General features: G+C 38.9%; 1 protein-coding gene across 2 annotated transcripts in view; it reads right to left on the reverse strand.

Moving 5' to 3' along the window:
• XKR9 (XK related 9) overlaps positions 1-12,120 on the reverse strand; it is a 28,554-nt gene extending 16,434 nt beyond the window's left edge. Inside the window, exons 1-3 of one of the 2 annotated variants that reach the window (XM_007527207.3) lie at positions 11,971-12,120; positions 5,659-6,187; positions 1,340-1,560 (exon numbers count right to left, since the gene is read on the reverse strand). In XM_007527207.3, the coding sequence (XP_007527269.2) occupies positions 1,340-1,560; positions 5,659-5,933 (496 nt within the window). In that variant the 5' untranslated portion in view covers positions 5,934-6,187; positions 11,971-12,120. The remainder of the gene's footprint in view (positions 1-1,339; positions 1,561-5,658; positions 6,188-11,970) is intronic. The other variant, XM_060200399.1, reaches the window with a different exon arrangement.
• Between the last annotated feature and the right edge of the window lie 3,931 nt (positions 12,121-16,051).

Genomic DNA, 16,051 nt, shown 5'->3' on the forward strand with positions numbered 1-16,051 from the left:
GATGCAGAACTCTACAGAATTTCAATCCATAAGTTGTTTGTCTCCCAAGAGAAAAGTGGTTCTATACACAGCATGTACATTTCAGTGTCTATACATAACAGTGTAGAGAGTTATGGAAAACTAAGAACATTTTAGAAGAATGAGCTAATTCCACAGGTAAGTCTAGCACAGAGGGAACTGCAGGAAAGGGGACTATCTGCTTTTCTGAACTATGAACGTCTACATAAAACCCAGTCACTAAAGAAAACGGAGACAGTTATTTAATAAATAGTTTTAACATTTTTAATTGGTCCCTATTAAGATATTTTTAATGTAAATACCAAACCACACTTATAAAACAGCTATTTACCTTAGTATAAGCATCTGCTATAAATGAATAAACATATACTACCTTGTAAAGCTTTCCATTGGTTTGTTTTTTAATATTCTTTTTTTTAAGATTTTTTTATATTTATTTCCTTTTTGTTGCCCCTGTTGTTTTCATTATTGTTGTAGTTATTATTGTTGTTGTTATTGATGTCATCATTGTTGGATAGGACAGAGAGAAATGGAAACAGGAGGGGAAGACAGAGAAAGGGGGAAAGAAAGAGAGACACCTGCAGACCTACTTCACAGCCTGCGAAGCGACTCCCCCTGCAGGTGGGGAGCCGGGGGCTCGAACTGGGATCCTTATGCAGGTCCTTGAGCTTTGCGCCACGTGTGCTTAACCCACTGAACTACTGCCCAACTCCCTCCACTGGTTTTGTGGCACTTACACTTTTACCAAATTATTCCAATTCTAAGAATTTACTCTTTACATATGTAAAACAAGGGTTGCTAAATATTGTTCATTAATCATGGTAAATACAATAGTAATATATTCAAAAGGCCTACACTAGCATAAACAAGGGACTCATTAGGTCATGGTACATCCGTGATTTATAGCACTACACAAATAGTAAAAATGAAAGAGAAGCTCTTTCCATACTGAAAGGGTAGAGATCCAAAACAGTGTTAAATGCAAAAAGCAAAGATAGATTCTTCTTGTGCATTTTCTACGAAATAATATAAAAGTATAATATAATTTCTACAGGAAAATAAGATGGGGTTTCTGATAGATTATCTGATAGAATCATCACCAACTAACAATAACAGTTTGCTTTAGAGGAATGAATAAGGGAGAGACAGACAATATATCTGCATGTACTGTTTGATATTTGAACCAAATATCAAACAGCACTTCTTTCCAAAATAATAAATAGTTCTAAAAATAAAAAATCATTAGACACAACATTCTAAAACTCTCATAAAGAGCTATGTCACTGACATACTTAATATGGGGGATTTGTGAAAGACTTACACTGAGTGATATTGACTTGGCCATATTCCAGAAGGATGTAGAGCTGAAGAAGGAGCTGTGGGCAGCCCTCTAGGTAAGTCTCTAATAGCCTGAGCATGCTCAGATCAGTCACTTGCTGTATAACTTCTCTATGCTGGTCAATTTGTTCTCCCGTGAAGTTATCAGGTGTGTTGCTACGTCTGAAAGCCACATGATAACCCTTTTTTAAGGCAAACCAATACCTGTAAAATAAACATGAAGTGTTTGTCTTAACTAATGTATTTTTAACATTAGTATATATTAATATTGATAATTTTGAGACATATGCTTAGATAACAGGATTTTTCCACAAACTTTCTCTACTACAAATTACTCTCAGCTATATGAATCTCATGGTACCTTTACTGAGACTCACACTCCAAAAACTTTTTTTTAAATATTTATTTATGTATTCCCTTTTGTTACCCTTGTTTTTTTTGTTGTTGTTGTAGTTATTATTGTTGTTACGGTATTGTCATTGTTAGATAGGACACAGTGAAGTTGAGAGAGGAGGATAAGACAGAGAGGGAGAGAGAAAGATAGACACCTGCAGACCTGCTTTACCGCCTGTGAAGCGACTCCCCTGCAAGTGAGGAGCCGGGGACTTGAACTGGGATCTTTATGCTGGTCCTTGTGCTTTGCGCCACCTGCGCTTAACCCGCTGCGCTGCCACTCAACTCCCTCCAAAAACATTTACTGCCTATCTGATAGGCTAAGTGTATGGCACCACTGCTGTGTATATACATAATCTCGTTTCTTTTTCACAATAATTAAGTGAGATGAGTACATTTCAGGGCCTTACTAACGAAGGTAGGATATAAAGGGTCACAATATAGAGTATTATGGGAAACAAAGCAAATTTTAGAGGAATTGTTATTAAAGCAAAATTCCTTTTTCACAAATGGTAAATTAAAGCTGCTAACAGTAGAGTGATTTGCTGAAACCAACGAAGAATGCAGTCTAGGACGTGGCACGGTGGACAAAGTGCTGGGCTCTCAAGTACAAATTCCTTAGTTAAGAGTCTCAGGACTGCGTGTGTCAGAGTGATGTACTGGTTTTCTCTTGTCCCCCTCTCAAATAAATAAGTAAATAAATCTCTAAAAGAATAAATGAAAGAGAGAAACACAGAGAGGAGTAAGGGGCAAACCTGGAGTTCAAACCTAAAGCAAGTGATTCCTATTATTTGTCACTACATTCTGAAAAACAAACTGCAATGTCCAACTTGTGTAATTTATCTTAACTACAAGACAGGAACATGTCTTTATGATGAAGTCTAGGTTTAAATGAATTTGAGTCTTATTTCAAGCAGCAATTACTCAGTATATAATAGTATACTAATCAGTATATATTAAGATGTTTGACTTAGTATCTATTAAGATGTTTGCTCTTCATGGGGCTCGAGCGCTTCCACACTACAATCATCCTCTCTGGCATTATGCTATTCCACTGCAGAATACTGTGCCCCAGGATGGTTCCGTAGCCCCCATGTCCACTTGGTCAATTCCAAATTATATTCCTCCATGAGGATAATTTCTGGAACCATCCGTTCCACCCCGGTCCCATGGCTGCCAGTTCTTAGCAACATCGCCCCGCCAGATATTCGTCGGGATGTGGCATCATCTAAGTTCATTTCCCACGTCTACGCTCGACCGGACCTGCCAATATACGCGGATATCTTCGCCCACCCTGTCCAACGCTTGACGTCTCGTCACCCAATCTGGTCCCCTACGCCTACACTGAACTTCTCTGTTCCAGACTCTTGGAAACAGAGTTGGCAGTCAGCTGAGGTAAAGAACAAACACCTCATCACAGACCCCTGCGAGCGTCAACCCGGCTTTGACCTAGCACGTTATGATTGGGCCCTCCTCAATCGCTATCGAACAGGTCATGGCCGGTGTGCCGCTATGTTCCATCACTGGGGGGCCAGAGACGACCCGAACTGCCCCTGCGGCTACAGACAGACTATGACCCACATAGTCAACGACTGCCACCTCTCCAGATTCAAAGGAGGTCTCGAAACTTTACATCAGGCTCAACCTGACGCTGTTGACTGGATACGGAAGAATGGCAAACACTAGAAGATGTTTGACTCTTTAACTATGACAACCTAGAAAATATATAAAATCTCAATGACTCTGAAAGCATTCAGGCTGTTTTTCTTTTCTTTCTTCCTTTCTTCCTCCCTCCCCCCCCCCCCCCCCGCCTCCAGGGTTATTGATGGACTCGTGCCGGCACTATGACTCCACTGCTCCTATGGCCGTTTTGGCATTTGGGGCAGGACAGAGACAACTTGAGAGGGAAGGGGAAGCTAGAGAGGGAGAAAGACAGACACCTGCAGACCTGCTTCACCACTTCTGGGTCGTTCCCCCCACCTCTGCAGGTGGGGAGTCGGGAGCTCGAACCAGGATCCTTGCCCCGTCCTTGAGCTTCATACTATGTGCACGTAACCCGGTGCACCACTGCCCTACCCCCCAAGCTCGGGTTATTCTTTTGAAAGGACTTTAAAATGCTCACGAGCTGTCATCATACAAGCAAAGTTAATAACAAAGAAAATGAGCCATTTATTTAGAAGAAATCTAAGACTAACAATAAGTCTAGGAGTCCAGCCAAAGAAAACAAGTCATGAGAGAATGAACAAGACCAGAAAGAGAGAGAGAGGGAGAGAGAGAATATTCAATCCTTAAAAGAAAGGACTTATACTTAATGTAATACACACTAGTCTGACTTTTCCTCTGCATATACCCCACAGTTCAAAAGGCACAAAACAAAGCACCATTCAAGCTGAAAGTCATAATGCTGCTGATCAAAGAATCAAAAGTTTGAGTCTGACAAATGGCTAAAAATTAAAGGGGAAAGAGCAAGTGGTGGTGCACTTGGCTGAGCACACACATGATAGTTTGCAAAGACCTGAGTTCAAGCCCCTGGTCCCCAACTGCAGGAGGGAAGCTTCATGAGTGGTAAAGCAGTGTTTATAGCTCACTCTTTCTTTCTCTTTCTCTCTCTCTCCCCATTCCATTTAAATTTCTATCTGAAATAAATTAATTAATCAAATATTTTCTAAAAATTAAAGGGGGAACCCCCATGGAGGAAAGGAATCACAAAGAACGTAAAAACTATTTATATACTCAAGTCCTTGGCTGATATGTGACAAGCATATGTGGAGGAATACTCTAAGGAACTGAAGGAAATGGTTCACAGGAACCTGGACAAAAGCTTCAGCAGCAGCTATGTACTACAGGAAAAAGTTTAACATTTGAGTTCCACCAAATGAGAGGAGCTTTGTAACTATCTCAGGCATTCTACTGTATCTCCAAAAACGTCGTTGTTAATATGGCCATATTTCAGGTCTACAACATTCTCCTAAAGACTAAAGAAAACAGTAAAATTGGGCCTAAAACCAGTCTCTGTAATATATTTCCCAGTGATTACACTATCTGCTTCCATTTCAGTGGGAGACAACACAAAGCAGAGTGTCTAAAAAGTATGAATAAAGGTGGGACCCAGGGGTGGAGCACCTGGCTAAGGGCACATGTTACCACATAGAAGGATCTGGGTTTGAGACCTGGGTTTCCTCCCCACCTGAAGTGGGGGAAGCTTCATGATCAAGTACTGCAGGTGTCTCTCTGTCTCTCTATCTTCTTGCCCCCTCTCAGGTTCTCTCTTTGTCCTGTGAAATCAAGAAAAATGGGGGGGAAGTGACTACCTGGAGCGGTGGATTCATTATATAGGCAGCAAGCCCCAGTGACAGCTCTGGTGGCAGTAAATAAATAAATAAATAAATAAATATTTTTAAAGTACAATCACAATGTCCACTGTACAATAAAACTTGGTACTTGGTGGCCAAGGAGGTTTGTACAACTTAATTCTCAAGATTGTACTCCGTTCTGTATATGTTTCTGTACCTGTGCAATCAAACGACTACTGCATTAACTCAGTAACAATTTTCATTTAGTGAATCAGGGATATAAGCAAGTTAAAAAAATTATTCCATCACAATTGCAAATGACTGGCAATATTTCAAGAATCAGGCTTGGAATATAAAATAGAAGACAAAAGATTCATAAGATCTAAAGACTTTCTGCTTCCCATTAAAAAGAGAGTACACATGAAAAAAAAAAGTGACCTAATTAAGTTAAAGCATTCTGTTAACAAAGCAGGAAAATTCTGACGTTATACAATGATTCATCTAAGTGCTGATAGTGAAGAGTAAGTCACCTTTGTGCTACATGCAAATTGTGAACCTTGGAAATTTTGCTCCTAGGGTTACAGAAACTTTCTGTTTACAAAGTGTGTATTCTCACCTTGTGAAAACTCCCCCTTGCAAGCAATGAAGTAGAAGACAGTAATGATGATTTTCTTGGCTTGTTTTCTCTAGATCGGCCTTGAACCAAGAATAACTAAAACACTGAACAACAAATGTTCCAAAAAGCATAAAGCTTACTGTTAAAATTCCAAAAACAAATTGTTCTTCATGGAAAAACTTGATAGATATCAGAATGTCTGCAGTAAAGTCAATTATATAGATCAAAATGCCAAGAACTGACATCAGAAAATGCTTTAGAGTAAACTTCATCATGAAGCACTTCAGCTGCTGGTTTTTTCATACAGACTGAAAGTTCAAATACAAGAATAAATATTCCTTGGTACAGCACTGCAAGTTAATTTCTACTCCCTAAATTTATTTAAAAGAGTAAATATTATGAAACTGGAACACTAAAAGCAAAGTAATTAATTTTAACTTTCTTTTCTAAATCTCTAATCAAGGATCAGAGCTACAAGGCCTTATTCAGTCTTCTGCTTCACAATGATCTTCATTATATATGACGAGACCTACAATCAAACATATGTAAATATGTATAAGACCATAAAAATCTTGAATATAACACTAAAAAACATTGATCATGATTTTCTGAAAGCTCTAAAAAATATTATTATTATTATTATTAATTACCAAACATTAGAGTAACTTTGGGAAACTAAAGTCTCAGAAACACACTAAATGACAATTTAAAAAAAATTCATAAATATATTTAGCACAGGACCACTGATGATGATAAAAACTTAGAAATTATATCAAAGAATTAACATATACAATTTCACCCTGAAGTCTCACCTCTCAGAGGCCTACCCCACTAGGGAAAGACTGAAATAGACTTGGGGGATGAACTGACCTGTCAATGTCCACGTCCAGCAGAGAAGAAATTGCAGAAGCCACACCTCCTACCTTCTGCATCCCATAAAGAATTTTGGTCCATACTCCCAGAGAGAGCTAAAGAACAGGGAAGCTTCCAGTGGAGGGGATGGGGCACAGAAATCTGGTGGTGGGAACTATATGGAATTATACCCCTATTATTTTATAATATGTTAATCATTATTAAATCAGTAATAAGAAATTGAAAAAACTGGTAAATGATGGAATTTTGCAAAGTTACTAAAAGATTTTTAACAAAGTTACAATCGCTGTGAGAATTTGTGAAATGCTTTTGATGCAGCAATTGTATCTAAAAGTCAAAACAAGGGAAATACTCAAAGTGTGCAGAAAGATGTCTGTTCTTTGCAGGGTCATTGTTTATTAACAACAACAAAAAAATTAAAAACTACCAGGGAGTCGGGCTGTAGCGCAGCAGGTTAAGCGCAGGTGGCGCAAAGCACAAGGACCGGCATAAGGATCCCGGTTCGAACCCCGGCTCCCCACCTGCAGGGGAGTCGCTTCACAGGCGGTGAAGCAGGTCTGCAGGTATCTTTCTCTCCTCCTCTCTGTCTTCCTCTCGTCTCTCCATTTCTCTCTGTCCTATCCAACAACGACAACAACAATAATAACTACAACAATAGAAAAACAACAAGGGCAACAAAAGGGAATAAATAAATAAATAAAATTAAAAAAATAAAAAAATAAAAAGAAATTAAAAAAAAAAAACTACCTAAACGATAATTGAGATGCCTATGGCAATAACTTATGGCACATCCTTATGAAATAATATAACAACTGGGAGTCAGGTGGTAGCGCAGCGGGTTAAGCACACGTGGTGCAAGGCGCAAGGGCCCCCGGTTTGAGCCCCGGGCTCCCCACCTGCAGGGGAGTCGCTTCACAGGTGGTGAAGCAAGTCTGCAGGTGTCTGTCTTTCTCTCCTCCTCTTTGCCTTCCCCTCCCTCTCTCCATTTCTCTCTGTCCTGTCCAACAACAATGACATCAATAATAACTACAACAGTAAAACAACAAAGACAACAAAAGGGAATAAATCAATAAATATAAAAATTTTAAAAAAGAAATAATATAACAACTTATAGCACATCTGTATGAAATAATATAGCATGTAACCTTTAAAAGAACTCAAGTAGCTTCGTATATACAAATTTTGATAGGGCTCCAAGATGCAGTGAATGAGAAAAGGAAGTGTCAAGTGACAGCATCAGCATCTTTTAAGGAGCGGGGCGGGGGAAGAAGACAGGAGTGGCAAACAAATGTAATTCTAACCCTTCAATTAATCACTTACTCTTCGAAACTACTCTCTGAGGTTTTACACGTTTGTGCTCACATATTATATCATTCTTAAATAAAAGAATAAAATAAATAAAAACAATACATGATTTTTTTCTTGCCTCCAGGGTTATTGCTAGGGCTCGGTGCCTGCACCACGAGTCCACTGCTCCTGGAGGCCATTTTTGCCCTTTTTGTTGTTGTTGTTATGGTATTGTTGTTATTGATGTCATTGTTGTTGGATAGGACAGAGAGAAATGGGGGGTGGGGAAGACAGAGAGGGGGAGAGAAAGATAGACACCTGCAGACCTGCTTCACCGCCTGTGAAGCGACTCCCCTGCAGGTGGGGAGCCGGGGGCTCGAACCAGGATCCTTATTCTGGTCTTCGCGCTTCGCCCCATGTGCACTTAACCCGCTGCACTACCACCTGACCTGCAGTAAAAGATATTTTCAAAGAATTTTTATGACTAGAGAAAATGCTTATGCTACTAATGATAGCTGACATTTACTTAGGTCTATGGGCCAGACACTGAAGTAAAATTCCCCCATTTAATTCTTACATCACACTCAAGTAGATATTATGATTTTGATCTCTATTTTATAAACGTGGTGAATGCAATCTACAGACAAAATTTGTCTGACTCAACCAATGTTCTTATTTTTCAGACTGCTGACACTGAGGTGTATATATATATATATATATATATATATATATATAATATTTTTCACTGATATAAAAAAAAAAAAAACAGAAACATCTGCTAGACCAGATTACCGTCATTCTTAGGCAGGGTACCCCAGCTACCCTTCAAGTGTATATGATAGCAGGTCACCTTGCTTCAGTTATTTCAGCATTTGCTCTCAATACGAATGTAACTACTCACCATATATCTTTAAGCATGTTTTTTTTTTTAACTTCTGTACACCTTATTTTCTTCATCTGACATACAGATACAATAGTGGCATATAACACACAGGGCTTGGCACAGCAGGTCAAGCGTAGGTGGCGCAAAACGCAAGGACCTGTGTAAGGATCCATGTTGGGGCCCGACTCCCCACCTGCAGGGGCGTCATTTCACAAGCAGTGAAAGAGGTCTGCAGGTGTCTCTCATTCTCTCCTCCTCTCTGTTTCCCCTCCTGTCTCCATGTCTCTCTGTCCTATCCAACAACGATGATGACATCAATAACAACAGTAATAATAGCTACAACAATAAAACAAGGGCAACAAAAGGAAATAAATATTAAAATAAAACACACAGGGCTAAACGTTAAGAAATACAATACATATTAGAACATTAGAAAAGTATTTGAAATACAGGGCTGAACAGCTGATATAATTACCCTGCCTGCCTGTCTGATCCCTATAAGCATTTGAGTTTGCAAACTTTAATCATCTCACTCTAAGTAATGCTAACAGAAAAGGTTAAAAGAGGTTATAACAGTGAGACCCTACTAATAACTGTCCTTACCAGAATGGTCTCCCTATGAGTAAAAACACCAGAGGCCTTTGTCTCCTGCCACACATAAAGAGAAACGCCCATGGAAGGAAGGATACTCCTAGAATAAAGTCATCTCCAACAAAAGGAGAGGAATCTTACCAGAAACCAACCCTGCTGGCACTTCAATGATAAGCAACGAGTCTCTAGAACTCTAAGAAATACCCAATCTGTAGTACTGTGTTATAGCAACTTGAGGTTAGTGCCCTTGATATTCTCTAAAGAAGATGTCTTACTCTAAAAACCTAGAGGAAGGAGTGTTATAAATACACACAAAATTATACTGACAGTGTTTTATCATTTAAAAACATGTTGTCTTCAGGTATTCAGAGATACCAGAAGTCAGCCCACCTAGGGTTCAAACCCCATCATGACATGGGATGACCACAGTAGCTGAGCAAACTCCAGTGGTCTGTTGTCTCTGGCTCTCTCTCAAGAAAAAAAGAATGAAAAAAAAAGGACCTGGGTTTGAGGCCCCCACCCCCCACCCAAACTGCAGAGGGAAAACTTTATGAGTGGGGAAGCGGGGCTGCAGGAGTCTCCCTGTCTCTCTCCCTTTCCATCACTCCCTTCCCTCTCAATTTCTGACTACCTCTATCCAATAAATAAGTATGATTTAAATATATATATAGTGACAAGGGAGACAGGTACTCCTGCCTTCTGGAACTTATATTTTCTCTCTCTCTCTCTCTCTCTCTCTCATATTCAATTATATCCAGTTAACAATACATTCAATTAACAGTAAAAATAGTAAATTAAATTCTACACCAAGGGGCCAGCCAATGACACACCTGCTTGAGAGCACAAATTACAGTGCACAAGGACCCAGGTTCAAGGCCCTGGTCCCCACCTGCAGGGGGAAAGCGTCACAAGTGGTGAAGTAGGGCTGCAGATGTCACACTGTCTGTCTCTGTCCATGCACCCTCCCCTCTCAATTTCTCTCTGCTTCTATCCAATAATAAATAAATCAAACATATTTTTAGGGAGTCGGGTAGTAGCACAGTGGGTTAAGCACACGTGGCGCGAAGCACAAGATCCCAGTTCGAGCCTCCCGCTTCCCACCTGTAGGGGCGTCACTTCATAAGTGGTAAAGCAGGTCTGCAGGTGTCTGTCTTTCTATTCCCCTTCTGTCTTCCCCTCCTCTCTCCATTTCTCTCTGTCCTATCTAACAATAACAACATCAATAACAACTACAACAACAATGAAAAACAAGGGAAACAAAATGGAAAGTAAATTAAATATATGTTTTTTAAATACTCCATCAAAATGTGATAAGTGATGTGGAAAAAAACAAAGCATATTAAGGGAGACCAAGAGCTTCAGCAGAGGCAAATAATTTCAATTAGAATTTCAGTGACAATTTCAATTAGAATGATCAGGACAAACTCATCTGAGTTTAAAATAAGCCAAGCAGAAGGAGCAGAGAGCTCAAAAGTCTAGTATGCTAGATTTGAAACATCTGATATAACAGTTCCACAAAGTACTACACAGGTTCATTGGAATGGTTATATTGGCTGTGTTTAATGTGCATCTAAGCCTTAGTCTAACAGCACTCTTAAAAAATATATAATTTCATAAGCTTTACTATTTAAAAATGCATATACATTGGAAATAAAACTAGCTGCCATTCTGAGTGTTTACTCATTTCATTTAATCTTTATAAGTCCCTGTAAGAAGAGTACTCGTGGTTCCACTTTATAGATACGGAAACTGAGGCTTATGGATCTTGACTTTCTAGATGAATTTTCTATAACAAGCAAACTGCTTTTTAATGTAGATAACTTCCTTAAGATTATAGACTATACTACCCAAATAGTATAGTCTATAATTTTCAACACTCTATCCACAAAGACAGCTTCCTTTATCTGGCATAAATAAATTAAAAAAAAAAAGATATTAGCCATCTAGAAGTCAAGTTTTACAATGTGAAAAAAAAAAATTCTGGGCTGGGGAAATAGCATAGTGGTTATACAAGACTCTCATGCCTGAGGCTCTGGGGTCCCAGGTTCAATCTCCAGTACCATCATAAGCCAGAGCTGAGTAGTACTCTTGTCTCTCTCTCTCTGTTTCTTACCCTCTATGTATCTCTTTCTCATTAAAATAAACTAAAATATTATTTAAAAGATAAGATTTCGAAGAGACTCAGAAATGGCACTGGTGGCAGAACATCAGACCCAACAGGCCAGCCTGATATGACAACTTCTATGCTATAATTCAGTCAGAGAGAACACAGTGCTGACTGGGGACAAAAACAGAAAAACACATAACAACTTATTAAGTGATAGCAGTTCTCAGAGAAAACCCCTTGCTCTCTCAACAGCCATACAATTGTATAATATTTATGAAGAGTAGTTCATCTATATGCCTAGTCAATGTTCCAATGCTACCACAGAAGAAGTAATATCACCTACAAAACTTGAGTTAAAGGGGGGAACTTGTGACATTTCTAACCTATCAGAACAGTTCTAAAATTCATTTAAAGGTCAACCCAGCACCATGGCTGCCAGCCAAAACATACAACCTTTGCCCACAGTATATGATCTCTTCATAATAAAGCAGATCGCTGAAGTGAAAAAATAAAATAAAATAGACCAAGTTTCACCTGCCAACCAAACTAAATATGTAAAATACAGACTTACTTGTCAAATATAAAATGTCTTCCTGAACTCAAAGTCCATTCTGGAATATCTTCATCTTGGTAACCTTTTATTCCTTCATCACCAAAAACAAGTCTAATTAAAGGGCATGTAAACTTTTACGATCAAATGCTAAAATGAAACTGAAATCACCTGTTAGTCATAAAAGTCTGTATTGTATCATTGTGACTACAATGATACACCCCTTTATAACTCTCATTGGGCAAAGGAATAATATGGCTCCATTAATAGGCTGACTAGGTTTGCACACCGTCAATTATTTAACAGCTAGGTTTTAGGAAGATAAATGCTGTCACACAGCATATCCAGCAGACTACAAATCATGTTTGAGGAGGGCCGGGCAGTAGCACAGCAGGTTAAGCGCACATGACACAAAGCACAAGGACCGGGGTAAAGATTCTGGTTCAAGCCCAGCTCCCCACCTGCAGGGGGTTCACTTCACAGGCAATAAAGCAGGTCTACAGATATCTATCTTTCTCTCCCTATCTCTGTCTTCCCCTCCTCTCTCGATTTCTCTGTCTGTCCTAACAACCACAGCAATAACAATAATAATAACAGTAACAACAACGATAAACAAGGGCAACAACGGGGGTGGGGGGGAAGAGTCTCCAAGGAGCAGTGGATTTATAGTGCTGGCACCAAGCCACAGCAATAACCCTAGAGGCAAAAAAAAAAAAAAATCAGGTCTGAAAGGGAGAGGTAGATTCTTAAACTTTAACTACTCTTGGGTGGGAGGGATAGCATAATGGTTATGCAAAAAAGACTTTCATGTGTGAGGATCCGAAGTCCCAGGTTCAGTCCCTCATACTATCATATGCCAGAGCTGAGCAGTGCTCTGGTGTCTGTCTGTATCTGTCTGTCTGTCTGTCTCTCTCTCTCTCTCTGTCTTTCCCTCTGTCTCTCTCTTTCATCAAAATAGAACAAATAAAATGTATTTAAAAAAATAAAATACTCTGATAAGGAATTTACAAAATATAACTTAGACCTGTCTATGTTTTCTTTATTATTAATGTCAATTGATTTATTGATTTGGATAGAGACAGTGAGAAATAGACAAAAAAAAAGAGCAAGAAAGAGAGACACCCACAGCACTGCTCCAATACTCATGAAGCTTTCCCCCTGCAGGTGGGAGGCCAGGGGCTTGAACCTGGATCTTTATGCATGATAACATGTGCACTCAACCAAACGTGTCATATGTGGCCCCATATAACTATGTTTCTAACCATGTGCATTCTCAAGCTCCAAGAACATGATTATTGGTCTCTACTCCCAAAATAGGAACTACATTTCTTTATTTTAAAATCTTTGCTCAAAGTTATTTACTCTCTAGTATACCCTTCCACCTACCTGATGAAATTCTATCAATCCTTTAAGAATCAGTGCACAAAAAAAAAAAAAAAAAAAAAACACCTGACATAGTCCCTTTGGAAGGCTGTATGGAGAGCCCTTAAATTAAAAAAAAAAAAAAAAAGTGGAATTAACTTATGATCCAGCATTTATCCAATGGACACTCAAACACTAATTCAAAAAGGCATATGCACCCCTATGTTCATAGCTGCATTATTCACAATAGATACAAACAACAAGTGTTAGAATGGGTGTGGAAAAAAAGGAGAATTTATACACTGTAGGAACATAAACAGGTCTAGCCCCTACACACAACAGTATGATGATTTCTATTTTTTTTAATACTGTGATTTCCATTTTTTATCTTTATTTATTGGATAGAGACAGCCAAAAATCGAGAGACTAGAGGGAAATAGAGAGGAAGAGAGACAGAGAGACGACACCTGCAGCACAGCTTCACCACTTACAGAGCTTTCCCCCTGCAGGTGGAGACCAGGGACTCGAACCTGGATCCTTGTGCATTTTAACATGTGTGCACAACCAGGTGTGCCACCACCCGGCCCCTAATGACTTCTCAAAATATCAAAAATAAACCTATGATATGACCCAGTGATGTTTCTCCTAGTATCTATTTAAAGAACAGAATATTTTAATCTAAAAAGATAGAAGTGGGGGAGTCGGACTGTAGCACAGCGGCTTAAGCGCAGGTGGTGCAAAGCACAAGGACCGGCATAAGGATCCCGGTTCAAACCCCGGCTCCCCACCTGCAGGGGAGTCGCTTCACAGGCGGTGAAGCAGGTCTGCAGGCGTCTATCTTTCTCTCCTCCTCTCTGTCTTCCCCTCCTCTCTCCATTTCTCTCTGTCCTATCCAACAATGACAACAACAATAATAACTACAACAATAAAACAACAAGGGCAACAAAAGGGAATAAATAAATAAAATAAAATAATTTTTTAAAAATTTAAAAAAAAAAGATAGAAGTGGGCCTCTGGTTCATCACAGTGCTATTTACAGTATCCAAAACTTAGAAACAACTCAAGTGACAAAAGTAGATAAAAAGTCCTATCTGTGTGTATGTGTATGCCATATATATATATATATATATATATATATATATATATATATATATGTATATATGTATATATATATATTCCCCCTCTACTACATACACACACACACACACACACACACACACACACACACACACGTGCCTATGCTGGAAAACATTCACCTACAAGAATAATCTTTTGTTATAACATGGATGGAACTGGAAGGGGCAGTGCTAAGCAAAATAAGCCAAAAGAAGAAAGACATACTGGATGATTTGACACTCACATGTAAGATAGAAAAGAAACAGCATGAGGTTAAACATAAAATTAAATCTAAGCAGGTGAAATGTGGTAGGGTTGAAAAGAGGAGATGGCCAAAAAATGATCTGTGATAAAGGGATTGGTACTTTGGTGATGGACCAGATATGTTAATATATATTTTGTGGAGATGTGAAATTGTACCAAACTGAAATATAAAGTCTTACAAACCAATATTACCTCAGTTTTTAAAGAAAGGGGAAGAGATTGGTGGATAGACCAAGCAGCATATTAACAAGCATACTGAAAAAAAATAAATATATAAAATAAAGGGCATATTGTTTGCTGTCCCACTGCAAAGGGAATAACTTACATTACTATTTCGGAGAAGGCTTTTGAAATACTATTACCAGTAAAAGCACATCTTCGAGGCACCAGGCAAAGAAATTTGTCACACACAATACAGACCAAGAAATCTGAACTATTAAGCTGCCAATTTGTAAGATATTTAAGAACTAATAGTAACATTCCCTTCAGAAGCATACATGAGAGTAAAAGTATGTTTAGGGGCCGGGTGGTGGCGCAACTGGTTGAGCAAACATGTTACAATGTGCAAGGACCCAGGTTCGATTCCCCAGTCCCAACCTGCAGGGGGAAAGCTTCATGAGTGGTGAAGCAGTGCTGCAGGTGTCTCTGTCTCTCTATCCTCCCTTCCCTCTTGATTTCTGGCTGTCTCTATGCAGTAAATAAAAAAAAGATAATTTAAAAAAAAATTTACTGTCTCTCTCTCTGCATCTCTCTCAAAAATAAAATATTTTTTTAAAAAGGGCAGGGGTAGATAGCATAATGGTTATGCAAAGAGACTCTCATGCCTGAGGCTCCAAAGTCCCAGGTTCAATCCTCCACACCACCATAAGCCAGAGCTGAGGAGTGCTCTGATGTTTCTCTGTCTCTCTCTCTGCATCTCTCTCAAAAAAAAAAATTAAGTGAATAAATCTTTTTTAAAATGTGTATTATTTAAAAAGCACGTTTAAAATGTTTGGTCTAACATGTTTCACTTTTTGTGTAGTTAATGAAGGATTTCATCTCCATGGGGTGCTTTGAATAACTCTGATAGCATTTTCTAGTTCTCTTACAGCCCAAAGTAACCTATTCAAAGTGGGGAGAGGGGCCAGTGCCCATGAAGTGCAGGGAGATAACACTGGATACGGGCCAGCCGTGCTAACACATGCATTGGAGAAATCTGAAATTGAACCCTTACAACTATAATCTTATAAAACATTTCATTAAAATAGCATAAAATCATTTTTTCAAAAAGAAATGTTTGCGTATCCTAATTTTAGAACTTTATATCTACTATGTCAAAAGCTTTATCAGTTGTTTCACAAACGGGTAGGTGGGGGTGTTG

This window comes from Erinaceus europaeus, chromosome 1 (assembly GCF_950295315.1).
Source record: "Erinaceus europaeus chromosome 1, mEriEur2.1, whole genome shotgun sequence".
NCBI classification, from domain to species: Eukaryota; Metazoa; Chordata; class Mammalia; order Eulipotyphla; family Erinaceidae; genus Erinaceus; species Erinaceus europaeus.